The sequence below is a fragment of the Castanea sativa genome, chromosome 2 (assembly GCF_040712315.1).
Source record: "Castanea sativa cultivar Marrone di Chiusa Pesio chromosome 2, ASM4071231v1".
NCBI lineage: Eukaryota > Viridiplantae > Streptophyta > Magnoliopsida > Fagales > Fagaceae > Castanea > Castanea sativa.
This window is the reverse complement of record NC_134014.1, coordinates 47990540-48006798: the sequence shown is the minus strand read 5'-3', so window position 1 is coordinate 48006798 and position 16259 is coordinate 47990540. Positions and strand designations below refer to the sequence as shown.

The 16259-nt window shown below is 35.6% G+C and overlaps 3 protein-coding genes across 5 annotated transcripts; 1 reads left to right on the top strand and 2 right to left on the bottom strand.

Moving 5' to 3' along the window:
* Positions 1–42: 42 nt before the first annotated feature.
* Positions 43–4064, bottom strand: LOC142623987 (AP-3 complex subunit sigma). 3 transcript variants are annotated; one of them, XM_075797477.1, is made up of 7 exons: positions 3762–4064; positions 3604–3646; positions 3306–3367; positions 3108–3204; positions 1610–1680; positions 487–578; positions 43–380 (listed from the first exon to the last, which is right to left on the bottom strand). In XM_075797477.1, the coding sequence occupies exons 1-7, from the start codon at positions 3828–3830 to the stop codon at positions 314–316; spliced, it is 501 nt and encodes a 166-aa protein (XP_075653592.1). In that variant the 5' UTR covers positions 3831–4064; the 3' UTR covers positions 43–313. The 3 variants fall into 3 exon arrangements, with proteins under 3 accessions (XP_075653592.1, XP_075653590.1, XP_075653591.1); XM_075797475.1 differs by having other exon boundaries at positions 3306–3357; positions 3604–3671; positions 3762–3962; XM_075797476.1 differs by having other exon boundaries at positions 3306–3354; positions 3604–3671; positions 3762–3962.
* Positions 4065–4123: 59 nt separating this feature from the next.
* On the top strand, positions 4124–5047 carry LOC142623986 (uncharacterized). Its single transcript, XM_075797474.1, has one exon. The coding sequence runs from the start codon at positions 4124–4126 to the stop codon at positions 4982–4984; it is 861 nt and encodes a 286-aa protein (XP_075653589.1). The 3' UTR covers positions 4985–5047.
* A 192-nt stretch (positions 5048–5239) lies between these two features.
* LOC142623985 (vacuolar sorting protein 39) lies at positions 5240–15869 on the bottom strand. The gene is made up of 12 exons (XM_075797472.1): positions 15361–15869; positions 14709–14920; positions 14204–14335; positions 13972–14115; positions 11997–12109; positions 10876–11311; positions 9811–10140; positions 8595–8816; positions 8127–8369; positions 6936–7388; positions 6013–6111; positions 5240–5740 (listed from the first exon to the last, which is right to left on the bottom strand). The coding sequence occupies exons 1-12, from the start codon at positions 15800–15802 to the stop codon at positions 5540–5542; spliced, it is 3027 nt and encodes a 1008-aa protein (XP_075653587.1). The 5' UTR covers positions 15803–15869; the 3' UTR covers positions 5240–5539.
* Positions 15870–16259: the final 390 nt, after the last annotated feature.

Here is a 16259-nt window from a genome sequence, read left to right as displayed (position 1 = left end):
AGGTTAAAAATATGTGATATTCTAAACCATTTGGTAATTGCAGAACAGCAAAATAATCTGTATCCATTTTTCATAGTTAATCAAACAACATTTGAAGTTTGAACAACCACATGCTAAAAGAGATCAGATCCAAAGAGCAATCTAGCTCAACTGAGGGAATGCAAGGAATGGCAAGAAATTTGTATGTGCTATGTAACGAACCACCCCTACCTCACCGCCAAAAAAAAAAAATCAGAAACAACCTTTGGAGGCTATGTATGATAACATTTGCAGGAAATATTGATCATTTAATAGCTCACTTAAAAACCAGATGCTATCGATTCCGCCAACCAGAAACAGACTTGGGGACAAGGGTGATGGAATTGGAGGCAGACTCTAACCTGCATCATGTGTAAACAGAGCTTCGTCAGTAATCATTATGCATGTACAGAAGCAGACACGCACACAAACCTCCCCCTCACACACAAACACACACACATAGGGCACCTTGATATTTCTTCAACAGCCTTCACGAGTTCTGTAGAACTTGTTTCCAGCACTTGGCCTCCAAAAATCATTTCATCTAAAATAGTATGTATCTGATAAAAACACAAGAAAAACAATTGAAGCCTATTCCAATGGAGATTTTGCACATATTTGTTCTTGGGAAACATAAAACTAACAAACAAAAGCAATTGTTTGAAGTCATTATGACAATCAGAATCTAACTCAGTTTAACTTAATCTGCGAGTAGCAAATGCTTTAAAGCTAATGCCTAATAAAATAAATCAAAAGAAATAAACATTGGCACTGGAAGTTCAAATGGAAACCACAAGAAAACAACAAACTGGTTGAGTCAACGTGGAAAGGAAATGATTGACCTCCAAATTGACTTAAACATAGTCTGAGCTAACATTACATAGCATTAGAGCTCAAACAAGACAAACTAGCAGTATTGACCTCCAGACTTTATAAGTCATGACAATCTAATATTCTGTCTATATCTGTTAAAGATCACTAATGGAAAACCTGGTTTCAGGACTCATACTTCAATCCCCTTCTTTTCTTAAATATCATTTTCACTCCTTATTTATGTTTAAAGTTTTTATCTCTATTGATGCTGGCCCCTCCCTCTATTGTGTTCTGCACCTCCTCACTCTCAAAGTTTCTCTCAAATCAGCACCATGTTGGTAAAGAGACTCCAATCTGAATTTTACTCCCACAAGATAGGTTGCTTCATTAGTGGTTTTTAACAAATATGGAGGAAGTGTTTAGATTATCATGGTTTATGAAAGGTTTAATATGGAAAAATTCATTTTATTACTTATTTGCCAAAATTCAAAGGTCACAGTGTAATTTGTCACGAGGGGGTAAACTCTGGGTTTCCTGATTTTGGACTTTCCCCAAAATATAATATCCAATGACAATTTTCCCAACTGCATCCTTAGAAGCAGAGTGATTAAATTAAATATCCAATCTTCTAGTGAGCATAATCCGAAGCTGACAGATAAGATATTGTTTGTCAATTTCATAATACAGAAAATGTGCATGGCAATTGTTTCTACAATTTCATATTTCAGAAGAACTGAGGTAGACACATTTATTTCAAATACTTTAAAGAGATACAAACCTTGCTATAGTTGAACACAATGTCAAGCTCGCATACATTTTTAAAGCATTTGTCCAGTGTTTCCACAAATACTGTAAAGCATTAAGGCATAAGTATATAATCCAATCATCAGATAAGAGCAATGATTCAAGAAAAACAAGTATGAGTTTTACACTAATAAAATAGGCTACTTACCCTCACATTCAGCTTATTCAATATATAGTGACATACATAACAAAGAAGTCTGTCAGCATAAGCTATGATAAACTTCAACATGGATCGCACATATATTATGACATAACACAGCTTCAAAGTGATAAGCCTTGAAGAGCAGTAAATCTTAACTGAAGTTACAGAATAGCTAAAAAATTAGGCAAGCTAACAAAGATGAATATTCATTCCATCATAATCAAATTCATACAAGAGTATACCAAAGAATCCTCCAAACTGCTTTCTATTTTAATGTAATTAAGGTGAAAATTTCAATTGCTTCTAATTGATATAAAAAGAAATTCACTTGGGAAAATGAAGGATTGTCCAATCTAATCAGAAAGAAATCTCATAGCACTACAGATACTATAGCTCAATCAATGGAACCGCTCTTCTAATGTTTTTCCTACGTAGAATACTAAACATGGAAATTTAAATCAGAGACATAAAGGGATTAGACAGACCCAAATCCTTATTTTCTGCAGATAATGTATGTATTTAGCATATGCTTTTCCTCAAACATGAAATTTCAAACCCATTCTAGAAACAAAAACACAGGGAACAGATTCACTTTTATAAAAAATAAAATAAAATAAATATAAAAAATTATGATTAATTTGGAATGAATCGAATCTCCACAAGTAGGATTCAAACCTAAGCCAATTGAGTTAACCGTGGACCGCAAGCTATGGATATATACTTTCTTGAATAAACTGGGGGCAAATTAAATACTTTCACATGCATAATGCATGATGAAAAATAAAAATTTCTTGATGCAGTTTAGCATTATCAATTGGAGAAGCTTGCATCAAATCAAAATTTTAGCTTTGCCCATATAAACTTAAGGAAAAAGAAACCATATGGGGGATTCACTATCTAGCTTGCACGCATCTTTTCGTTAATACTGCATAAAATTTTGAATGGAGTAAGAAACTATGATAGCTTGCTTCCAAAATGAAAGGAAATTATTAATTATTACTCCCTCTATTTTGATCAAAGGAAATTTTGAACACGGAAAAAGAAACTATGATAGCTTGCTTGCATCTTCAACAATACTATATGGGGTAATTAATACCATTTTGATTATTCCGCCTCACATGCTTCAGCAATACCTATACTCTCCAACAGTCGGTCCTAAAGTCTATTTTTGCAATAACCGATTCGGGATAAAGTTTTGCAAAATTCATTCACCACTACTTTGCTTCTCAAACACTTTATATGTTCTACATCAACATTCTATTGACAGAGATAGTATCGCCATCATAAGATAGTCAGTGGAGAGTGAATAATTCAAAAAAACTAAATTTACCTTGTATCAAGTCGAGCATGGCCAGCTCATTTTCAGAACTATCGAAAACTAAAACGAAGTAAAGTGTTGCATAGTGCTTGTATACAAGACTGCTATCCTGTAGAAATAAAATAAAATAAAACAAGCTAAAATTACAGAATTTTACTATGAAATATTGTAATTAAGAACCCAAAAAAGAAGTGAATATTAAAAAATTACCGGACCAAAAATAGACGCCGCATCTAAGAAATTGCTTACATTCTCAGCTCTACTGCATAAGACTGGATCACAATCAACATTTAAGAGTGAAACAAAAAAATGAAACCCTAGAAACTCGCTCGAAATGGCCGATTATACCAAACAGATTAAATTAAAAATTAGTTATAACTGTGTGGTCCAACCAAAGCATAATGTTATACCGAGATCCGACGCCGTTTAATGCAGCAAATCGATTATAAATCGCAAAAATGTTGTGTGTGCTGTGTGTGTGTGAGAGAGAAAGAGAAAGAGAGATAACCTCCAAAAACGCTGCGGATAAGCTCCTGTTGCTTCTCGACAGTCTGAAATCAAAGAATGAAACTCAATCTGATTATTTATAGCGGAATTATAACTTGATGATCTTCCCAAATTGGAAATGGCGAAAGTAAAAATTGAGAGAGAGAGTGAGAGAGAAACCTGGAAATCGTAGAATTTGGCAAGGCGAGGCTTGCCCTGAGTGTTCATTACCATCACCGATCGTATCATCTTTTGCCCTCTCTTCCCAAAAACACAACTCTCTATTTCAAGCTCTTACTATTACTGTATTACTCATCCACCCCTTTATTTTATATTTTGTAGTTAACGACTAGCCAATAGCCATTTACTTGTCTAAACGGTATGCCGTTGCTTACCACAGACATATACAAACAAAAAACTGTTTAAAAAAAAACTCAAGACGGTGTCGTTTTGTATTAACCTGGACGGATAAAGCGATATAAAAGCTGCGCCAAACAAGCCCTAAAATAGCTTGGGACAGCGGCGGATTTAAAGGAGTAAACATGGATGCTGCTACTACTCATGAAAACGACGATGATGAAGACGACATAAACCCACTCACAATGATCCTACCAGATGACCAAAACGACAACGATGCTAAGAGATTCTCTACGGCTCAACAACCACAGCAGCATTACGTCCGTTCGATCGACTCAACGGTGGTGATCAGGCAGCTCCCATCGCAAGGCATATCGTTCCAGCTCTGGCCCGCAGCAACCACTCTCGTCACCCTCCTAGATCACCACCGCTGTGACCCTAGCAATAGTCCCTTGTCTTCCACACTCCTCGATCAACGTCGCAGTCTCAATATCCTCGAGCTTGGATCCGGAACTGGTCTTGTCGGAATCGCAGCAGCCGCTACTCTCGGCGCTAATGTCACGGTCACCGACCTCCCACACGTCATCACGAACCTCCAGTTCAACGCTGAAGCGAACGCCGCCGTTTTGGCCGCGAACGGCGGGACCGTCCACGTGGCGCCGCTGAGGTGGGGAGAGGCCGATGATGTGAATTTGATTGGGCGAGACTTCGATCTTGTACTGGCCTCGGATGTAGTGTATCACGATCACCTCTACGGGCCTTTGCTCGAAACGCTACGCTCGTTGTTGCTCGTTGACCGCGAGGTTCAAAGTAAAAGTCAAAGTCAAACTGAAAAGAAAGAAACAGAAACAGTGTTTGTTATGGCACATTTGAGGCGGTGGAAAAAGGACTCGGTTTTCTTCAAGAAGGCAAGGAAGCTCTTTCACGTTGATGTTCTTCATGTGGATCGTCCTAGCCAAGGGTCTAGGGTTGGAGTTGTTGTTTACCGTTTTGCTAGGAAGCCTCAAAGTTTGAATTCTGCATTGGCAAACGTTAGCTTGACTTGATGACTCATTGTAGGAACTTTCTTTTTTGGTTTGTTTGTTGAAGAAATTTGGAGTATTCTGAAAGTCTTGTGTTTTGAATTTAAAAGAGCGTTTGGGAAAAAACTACGAGGAGAGTTTTCAAAAGCACTCTTTTAATCTGCCAAAATGTCTAACCAAAATTATCATTCCAAAGTAAATGACTGTCAACTATTGGATCATCATAATTTTAAACAATTGCAATGCACTTTCTCACACTCACAAATTCACTCATTAATACCCTATAACCAAAAATAGTAATACACTCAAAAGCCTTAAAACTTCTGATCTCACATTCACACAATCTACAACTCAACACTGAATGATCCTTAGACTAAATTACAAACCAATACTCTCTCATTTTTATATTTCTGTGCCAGTTTTACACTTCATAGCAGAGGCACCGATTTTTACATTCCTCTGGATGCTGGAACAAGTGCCTTCTGCTGCAACTGTATTTACAGAATTTGACGGAAAAAAAAAATCATCATTTGCTAATTTTGAGTACAGATCTCTTTCATCCACAATGATTACTGAATATCATCGCCTCCTTAGCGGGGAGCCTTTGGCCACGGCTTTCATACTCTGCGAGTCTCTAAAGCAAACAAAGTGCACAAGTGTCTTCCCATTGGGGTAGACTGCAAAAACACTTGTCCCTATCTTCTTATTGCAAAGAGAGCACAAACTATCACCAGTGATCTTCACCACCGTCTTCCTTTGGTTGTAGAGCTCATCCTTCACCTGTTTCACAAAATGATTTGTTATAAGAAGTAGATAAATGGGTACTTGCACTGAACATAAACCTCTCATAATGAAGAATAATGGGAGCAGATTACAAAGAAAGAAATTATTTAGCAGGAAGATAGAGAATGAATGTGTGAAGACATTTGTCCAAGAAACTTAAAGTGCAATTAACAGCTACACCATTCAAGATCTAAAGATCAATTAGTTTTTATCCAAAAAAATATTCAATTCCTTCCTTACATGAATTCCCATGCACGATAAATGCATACCTGCAGGCTCTCACTCTGTCTCAAACTTTTGATTACTGAAAGATTTCTGTAAGCTTCACTGGATTTTCGCAGAAGAGGTCCAAGAAATGGAAGCAAGTTCTGCAGATAGCAGAAAATAACAAACTTTAATCATGAAGCTTACATTTAATATTCTGATGCCTAACAAAGCAAATTTGAAAAAAAAAAAAAAACACATACACACACACGATGATGATGATGAATTAGCTTGAAATCAAGAACAGGCATAAGACAAGACTAATTCAACACAATTCCCTACTCTCACATAACATCGAGAAAGACAAAGTTTGAACAAGTATAATCCAATAAGTGAATCACACACAAAATCTAGCTTAAGTAAAACAAGGATAGGCACAACAAGCAAGGCACTCAAGATGCCTTGTCTGGTCCACGTTTTTCAACATATCAAATATAACAAGTTTTTTCTGTTTTTAGTCCTCTATCAATATAAAAAATAATAATAATAATAATAATAATTACAATTAAAAATTAAAATGTTCCCCCACCTTAAAATGAGACAAACTAAAAATGTACCAAATTGGAGCTGAAAATAAGACCCATTAATTGAAACTGTATGACGTTCCAAAAAGATGAGAAAATTTACAGATCCAATGGCAAAGAGACTTGCCTCATGAAAAAAAAAAGCTAGGTGGGACAATAGGAGAACTCAAAAGGAAAACCCTAAAGAGAAACCCCAAACCAAAAGAGGTGATTTTGATTTTGCGCAGCTATGACTCAAAACGCTTCCATGGTAACTGAGGGAAGGCGGTCTTAAGGGCTGCGCTTAGAGATTATAGAAACTTCATGACCCAGAAAAAGCAAGAAATATGAAATTTTAGAATTCGACAAGGAAAAGGGTGACTGAGAAGCCCTAGAGACTAGTCCTTTATCAATATAATTGATACCTGTAGTTTGGTTTCCCTTGGTAAAAGTTTGAGTGCTTGAGCTCCGTTTAGCCTATCCCATCTTCGGCTCAACAGATCAAGGATCTCATCAAGCATAATAGTAGATCCTCCTTCCTCACTAGATTCATCCACATCACCATCACTCCTACTACTGTCAGTACTGCTCTGACTGATTCGCATGTCCTCTGCACCCTCTATAGAAGCAATTTTCTTATTTGCACGCCCTACTTTAGCTTTAACTGAAGTCCCTGGAAGAACCTTTGGAATGCTTGTATTCAGAGGTGATACTATATTTGTAATTCGCTTTTCAAAGTTCTTGGTTGTCCTCCGAGGATTCAGATAAATTTGCAGAAGAGTGAGGTATATATTGCCAGAAGATTTTACAGATGGTTGGTGAACTACAGACTCATATACCCGATCACAATAGGCCAGTGCCAGCTCAGGAACATGAAGCTACAAATGCAAGGGAACTCAAATATAAGAAGCAATGGGCAAATAGCACAAACATAGACATACAAAGCCCATAAAAAATTAATATTTTCATCTCTTGTTAATCATTTAATTTAAAAAAATGCATGAAATTCATTTCAGAGAACCATCAATGTCCAAAAACATCTGCCACGAATAAATTATGAAATAATTCAAAATATGGTGCAAATTCAAGGCCCATAAAAGCCTTTCTGATCATTACATGAATGCTAAAATGAATAGTTAATAAATGATAGTAGTGAGGCTATAATATTTTAATATAGACAAGCCCAAATTAAATGGTAGGATTAAGGCCTAGTTAAAATGAGAATAAAGGATGACTGTTCAACAAAAGCTTGCCAAATTTATGTGTAACTCACATAAGAGGAAACTCAACCCAGCTCTTCTGATAAAAATGGGTTCAAATACAGAATATTCCCTTTAAAGTAATGGAAAGGTGATGACTCTATCAAGGTTTTCCACATAAGAATCACACAAATAACCTGTTGAATAGCCAATGTAAATTACAAAGGCCACCCAATTGATAGAATTTCCAAATTACAAGGCATGACTAAATTTCATACTTTCTTATTAAGAACATCATCAGCATGTGCAATTTGGGTATCTACAGGTACTCATCAATTTTCCAGGTTCATTTCATGTCCCCTTGGCAATGGTTTATCTAATAAAGAAGGAAGCATGTTAATTTATGTTGGAAAGTACCTTATGAACATAAAGAGATAAGGCAAGCTCATGTTGGTTCATTTTACCCAACAAATGTGCACGCTCTTCATATAAAGCTTCTGGAGGAAGACGTTTCAACAAAGCCTCTGGGTTATATCCAGAGATACTCTCTAAAGCAGACAACAGCTTCTTCCTTGTTGAGGAATAAGCTTTCTCATCCCATTGCTCTTGAGCACTTAAATCTGCATACCAATCAAGTACTTCCGAGAGATATATTTGCACCTACCATGCATAAAAATGACATGTAAAGACAATTTGGATTAGTATGATCAACCAAACTACTATCACCACCTACACTAACCATGACAACAGCCAAGTAGCTGTGTTTGAACACAGGTCTGTTCTCTGTCTGTACTTCTTCCCTTTAATTTTGATAATTGCAGTGACTCTCAAATGAAAAATATTGATTCCTTTAAAATTATAAAACTAAATGCAAGAGGTCTTCACCATTTCGTTCTGCAGATTTCCTGAGATCCCATTCTCATTCATTGCAAGCATGAGTTCTAAGTACTTGGCCTGCATGCTTGGAGCATGTTGCTTCAAATAAGAGTTGACCAAGTCCGCTGGAATATTTCCAGACAAATACAACTCAATAGTTTGTGTTGGACAGCTTTCAAGAACAAGCATTGAGCACTCCAGAACAAGCATGGGATCAGTCCCACACAGAGGCTGCATAGGAAAATCCATCAAATCTTATTAGGTATATAACACATACCAGCTCTAAATTAACTCGTTATCAAGCTCTCAAGTTTTCAAAAATAAATTGTCACCAGAAGACAAAAAACTTCTACATTGGATGCTAAAAAGTAGTGCTTTAGCTAACCAGCTGATGGGAAATTTTGAAATTTCAGGAATTATCATTTAGAGAGGAAAACCCTGGATCACCTTCTCGGTTATAGGAAGAAATTTTGTTCACAAGCATATGTATAAAAATTCGGTAATGAATGCCAAGAAACATAAACTTAGTAAGAATTATGGCAGAAATTGTTGTCATAACTTAGATACTTAAAAAAAAATTTCTTTGACTGTAACAATAATACCCTAGATTGTATGGATTTGGATTGTGAAGGTGTTGCGCGAGTATGTGCTGATATTTGGAATCAGTTGTGGACTTACTATTTCGTTGGTATAATTGGCTTGGGAAGCATTGTTCTGATATTAGAATTTGGTTCCAGGCTGTTTATTGTGGACCTTTTGGACCGAACGGAATCAGCGGTCTTTTGAGGATGAGGGGAAACTGTAGTTCAGTTATTAGAGCTTTGCCAACGGACCCTCTTTGACTGGTCTCGTTGTTGGGATTTCTTGGATTCTTCTACCCTTATGGATTTTCTTTCGTCTTTTAGAATAGATTAGGGGTTGTTTCTATCTTTTTGTTCCTTTTTCCTTCGTTCACTACCATGAACTCCTTGTATTGTTCTTGCTTTTCTTTTATTAATATTATTCTCTTCTTACTTTTCAAAAAAAAAGAGAAGTGAACCTCCCTAAGCAAGTACATATATATACAGGAGATTGCTGTAAAGCTAGTATCTAGTTCATCCAAATTCTAGTATGTGAAAAAATCAGCCAGATTTAATGCTTCCCGGCCACTAAAATAATATAGAATTTTGCAAAACAAGCATATGAAATTAAGAAAAAGGGTTTCCTACCAAGTAAGAAAATTTACCTTGAGATATTCAATAATTGACTCAGGCTTAAACTGCTGGGTAAGTTCAGCTATTGATTGGTTTGATTTTGACTCTTCTATCAATTGATAAAGAAGTTTAAAAGCTTCACGGTGCATTGAATTGCACTTGTAAAGTTCTAACAAAGCAGCATAATGATTCCCTTTCTGAAGAATTTCCTCACATATTTTCATATCACAGTAATTGAGACCTTTCAGTAATTCTAAAACTGCTGAAGACTGTCCAGTAAGAAGCAGAGCTTGGAGTAGTGCTGTGTCAAGTATTGCTGCCATCTCCCGAGCACCAGAGCCAATGGAAATATTGCCACGCCCCTGAGGACCAATAATATTAAATCTGAGAAAAACATTGCAGTGGACAGACAAATCAAATACGACCACTGACAAAAGACTCTAACAGTCTGAGACCCAATACATTTAATATATTTACTAAACTACCAAACAGTGTCACATCAATGACACCAACATATTAATATATTTACTAAACTACCGAACTTATTTTTGTAACTATATCAAGTGTATTCTAATATTTCAATTAAAAAAGGCAGTTGCCATCACACTAAGCTCCAATTGCTATAAAAATAATTTTAGAAAAAAAAATTAGGATGACATTAAAATCTGTAGTCATGTTTGACAACTGTTTCGCAATAACAAATTATTTAATTCATACATTAAGTATTTTCCAGATTTTTTTTTATAGGTAAAAATAATTTTATAGAAACGAGACTACCTCATGAAAATAGTCACGGAGTAGCCTAAAGAATTACAAAAGGAGAACTATCTAAATATGGATCAAATCTATGAAAGAATGAATAGAGTTACTATCTGTGAGGCCCGACACAGAGGACCACTCATAAAGAGAACTAACGAAGGATACTATAATTATATAACATATATATTCCAACAAACATAGAAGAACTAGCAAGTTTAAATTCCCTATTATATACATTCCTTACAATCATGTAAATATGTTAAATAAGGTTCTGATCCACGAATCATAAATCATACAAATTTGCTGGAATACCTACAAAAATAAAATAATCTGTCTACCTTGGTTGATTTCTTGAACCTACTAGAGTCATATGAGGCAAAATTATCTCCAACAACATCTAAAACAACCTCTTCTGTTCCCTCCGCAGTGGCCTTTTCAATTACACTGTATCTCTTCTTCTGTAAAAACTTAATAAGAGCCATGAGAGTATTATGGCTCATTTTCTTTGACTCAAGTGCTGCATTCTCATCAGATTCCAATAGCTGTGGTAATGGTGAGATTTCCATATCATCTGATAAACCAGATGAACCTCTTGAGAGATATGAAGCATCCAAAGAGATGTCCATAAGCCTCTCTGGCTCAGGAATTAGAGTTGTTTTAGGAAGGATAATAGATGGATACAAAGAAAGTACATAGGTTATATCTATTTGAGATGCCAAAAAATGCTCCATGGCTTCCTCATAGCTTCCATTATCAAAGAGGCAGTGAGCATATCTGGAATACAGAGATACAAACTCATTCAATTCAGATGTTTGATCAAAATATGTTTGAGGCAAGATTGATCTATTGTCATAGATGAATTCTTTTTTAAAACCACTATTAAATCCACTGACTAGTTAATATAGTAAAAGAATTCACAAAGTAAACCAGAAATAAACATCATTATTAATACTTAAGTTTACCACGTTCCTTCATTTGTCAAGTAATGAATAGTATATGGCATATACAGTCTAGAGTTGGTACTTATAAGTCAATGCATCATATTAATAAATAAATAAATAAATGTGACTCTAAGAAACTGCTAGTTATATTACTTCAGCTCTATCAAGTAATGAATAGTATATGGGCATTCATAGTGTTTATGAAAAGATATAGTTTTTGGTAGCCTTTACGTTAAATGTGTGACAAAAAGCTAAAAAGCTAGTTTTGTTAAATTTGAAAGATTAAAAAAAAATTTGAGAAAAAAAGCAAAAAGCTAAAAGTTTTTAGCCAAACAAACACTTAGTATGATGTATCTAAAGAATTCTGAATTTATGATATAAAATATGACAATTTGAATCAGTTTTAAGTATATCTTTAGGTGCAACATACGCAATCAACTCTATAGAAATTCTGGTCATAAATTAATGTCATCATAAAATTTATTAGAAAAGTATATTATTTAATGGAAAATATCCACCTTATATGAATTGAACCCTCCTTTGCAGCTCTAAGGCTTGCATCTTCTGGTGGAAGCAGCTTACACAAGGCCAAAGCTTCATCAAAATTGCCAGATGCCGTTAATTGTACAATCTGCAATGCAGTTCAAAATCTTAATGCGCTTTTCAAAGAAAAAACATTATGTGGTTTTTTAGTTAGACCAAGTATGTCATCTCCAAAAGCATTATGCAATTGCAACTGTAGGTATGAAGTAATAACAAACAGAAACAGGACAAATAATGAATTCAAAAGATTCATTTAAATCTTAAGAACAGATAAATCTTGTATAAAGTTGTCTAACTCATCCATGCACTTCAGAAGAAGGTGATGCATTTTCAAGCTACCAACAGATACCATTGGAAGTTCTCATTAGCGCACTAGGAATACCTGAACATATTAGAAATCTACCTGTGGATGATTATGGTGTGCTTCAGGGTTAAAGGTTGTGGCTTTAAGGCGTATAATTGGGATTTCAGATTTGTAGTTCCAGTTACAAAATTAAAAGACACCAAACTGGTCGCTGAAAAGTTCCAAGAATTGAGAATTAGGGTGCAGGGGATTTTAGACAGCAGAGCTAAGATGGTTCTTTAGCAGTGTAATTGACCGCTATCAAGTTGTAGGCTTTTTATAGGGCAAGGGAAAGGACTTGAGTTAGGGTCACAAAGAAGCGAGAAGAAAGGTTGTGAATAGTAACATGGAATGCACCCAAGAAGAATAAAAAGAAAAAATCACTTCCATAAGCCAAAGTGCTCAATTTCTATTATTCAATTCTGAATTATCTTGTTCGGGCAAAAAAAACCCTGGATTATCTGAGTACAATGGTTTAATATATATGCACACAAGGTAGATCTTAACCTTTCCTAATAGGACTAAGACTCTTACATTGACTAATAAACAAACCCATAACTAGACAGGAAGAAAGGCTACTCGTAAAGGCAGTAAACAATCATAAACAAATATAAGACTCACTTATCAATGAAATAAACCCCATGGCCTAGAAATATTGACCACCACCAGTAATTACACCCAACCCTAGAAAAATCAAATCATATATATACTATATAATAAAAGTTTGTCCTACATATTGTAGTTGTGCCAATGGTGGTAGAGCATGTTACAATTTACTCAATCCACAAAATTTCAATTGTTACAATTGACCCCTAAAGTTTAGAATAAAATGAAACTGTTAGGCTCTGTCCAATTAACAAATTTTGCATTTTTTGGACAAACCCCCTTGCGGTTTGACACAATTACAATTTAGTCCCACAAGCCTTTTCAATTGTTACATTTTGACTCCCTCAAGTTTGGACGAAAATGAAATCGTGAGAGGTATTTTGGAGGAACCCTAACAATTTCATTTTAGTCCAAACCTTAAGGAATCAAATGTAGCAATTGAACGTTTGTAGAAAAAATTGCAATTGTGTCAAATCATAAGGACGCGTAATACCCCTTTTCCTCATGCTTTTATAAGTAGATAAAACTATTAACATATATAGTTTACTACAAAGCAAAACTCTATTACCAAAATTTGAAGAAATTCAAAATACTACTCTAATTAAGTTAATAAAAGTTTTACACGAAGTTTAAAATGAGTTTCATTATCTATTTTAAATTGTTTTAATAATGAAAAATTATAATTCTTGGTTTTGATCAAACTCAGTCCTACACACCACGTAACCTAAGTTATTTTTGTTCTTTTATTTACGTAAACTATTTTATTGTTCAATTTCAATTATATTAATGAAATATTATTTTTAATTTACATCTGCTTTTTTATCAATCCGTACATCACATGGGCATATTACTAGTACCAAAAAAAAATTATAATTAAATAAAATATTAATGACCTAATTAACTACTATTGGACCAAAAAGACTTTTTTCTTGGTCCTGTTCTAGTCTTAAGCTTCCAAAGATGATGTTTATCTAATCATGCCATAGATGCGACATCTATACCTGTGCACCAACAGGAACTGGGAAGAGCCCATAAACAGAATTTTCCAGTGCAACAATGACAGCATTGTTGCTTTGGCAAAGATGACGAGCATTTCTGAGAACAACAGTCTGTATGAGTGGATAAGGATCTCGAAGAGACCGAATCTGGAAAAGACAAGTAGCAGAAAATGAATATCTGCACAACTAAATACAGAAATGCAAGTTACTCTTACTTAACAAACGGTCAGGCTACCTCAACATATCTTGGTAATAAAGCTATTCCGTATGGGTTCTGAATGACAACTTGAGCAGGGGCCTCTGACCAACAAACCCTACCTTCATGAAGAAGCTTTCCATTTTGGTCCACAAAGACACCAATGTTCTCCTATAAGCAGCAAGAAACATTTGTAGCATTTGACAATCAGAATATAGGATTGGACCATACGGTCCATTCCCCAACATAAATGCTGCATACACAATAGAAGGAATAACATGTTGGCATTCTATGAAAATTTTAAATTGTGTTTAGCATTCTGTTAGCAGTTTTTTTTTAATACATTACAAAAGCATCCAGTGGGCCTTGAATCTACAGCCTTACACTCACCCAATCTTATGGGAGAAAGAAGTGCCAGTTGAACTATAGCTCATTGGCCATTCTGTTAGCATGTTTGTACGTAACAACTAAAAAAAATATACAATCAATTATCTATGTCCGTTCAGGAAAACAGAATATCAATAGCCAACAAAGAAAAGAATACCTTCCCAAGAAGAAGCTCCCCTGAAGGAAGAGAAATCACTAAAGGCGGGGCTAGCCTCCCAGAAGGAAACACTTCAGACAACGCACCATTTGTAGCATTCAGTATCATGTATTCTTTTCTGATACCCAAACATATATTCTCACCACACCAAGACATTGACTTCACCACATCCGGAACACCATATTCTTTCATGTCCACAAATCCCCGACCCCCTAAACAAAACACACAGAAAACACCCGCTCTAAAAAACTGGTCAGTCCCAGTAGAAATGCACAACAATATTAGTAGTACTGTAATAGTACCATTCACTAACAACAATTTCAGCAATCCTCATCCAAACCACAAAAACACATAAACTAATCCATCCTATGTAAAAAACACACTTTTACATTTAGTAGCCAGTTATAAAATGCCAAATTGTGTTGTTTTCGTGATCTGAACATGCTATTTTCTACAACCCCAAGTCCCAACAAGTTCATACAATTCCCAATTTCAGACATCCTTAGCCAAATTACAAAAAACACATTATCCATACAACAGACATGTAAAAGCACATTTAGCAACCAGTTACGAACGCTCATTTTAAACACAAAACACAGTTTTCCAACAGCACGCTTTTTAATTCTGGAAAACGAGGAATTCAAGGAATTACCGTCATGTCTGAAAATACAGACTTTCTTTTGCCTCGCAAAACACAAAAAGCCTCTCCGATCGTCCCAAGAATACACATTGGCGCCCTTGGCTTTGGTGATCACAGCGTTGGTCTCCAAACTTGGGAGCCTATGGAAAGCGATCGATTCCGAGAGCGATAGAAGGAGCTCTCTCGACTCCAACACTTCCATTGAGATTAGAGGCCTTCTCGAGAACCCAGCCACGTTTCTCTCCAGTACGTACGGCTCCCTACGCAGATCTTGGGCCTGAGAGAGGTAATCGGACGGTGGAGAGCGGTCGGAGCCGGAGGGGTCTGGGCCGTAGATTTTAAGGGATCCATCGGAGCAGCCGAGGAGTAGCTTTGAGCCGAACGATTCGACGGCATCGATTTTGGTGGGGCAATCGCTGAGGAGCTGGAAGGAATCGTAGGCACTATGTACCATGTTGTCGTCGTCGCCGTTGTTGTTAATCCCTTGCTATTATGAGTTTACGACACCGCTTCATAGCTCAATTTTTAGTATCACATTGATTTGTCAAAATTTACCTTAAACAATAAAAATTTTATTAAAAAAAAAAATATCCCGGGTTAATAAACTATTTTAAAAAATTTTAATAAAACTGTTATGAGAAAAGTTAATTACTTTTTTTTTCTTTTTTTATACAAAATTTTTAAAAATATTTTATAAACTAATACCTTAAGATATTATTGATAGTTAAATTTTCTCAATCAAAAATTAGGAAATGAGGAGAAAACAATCCTATGTCAAAAATTACCCCATTAATAAGACAAATTTGGAAATGAGGAGGGAACAATCCTTGCATAACTCTAGTGACACATTTATCCTACAAAATCTTCACAATTTATTGAAATGATATGCTATGAATGATGAAAAAAAGAAG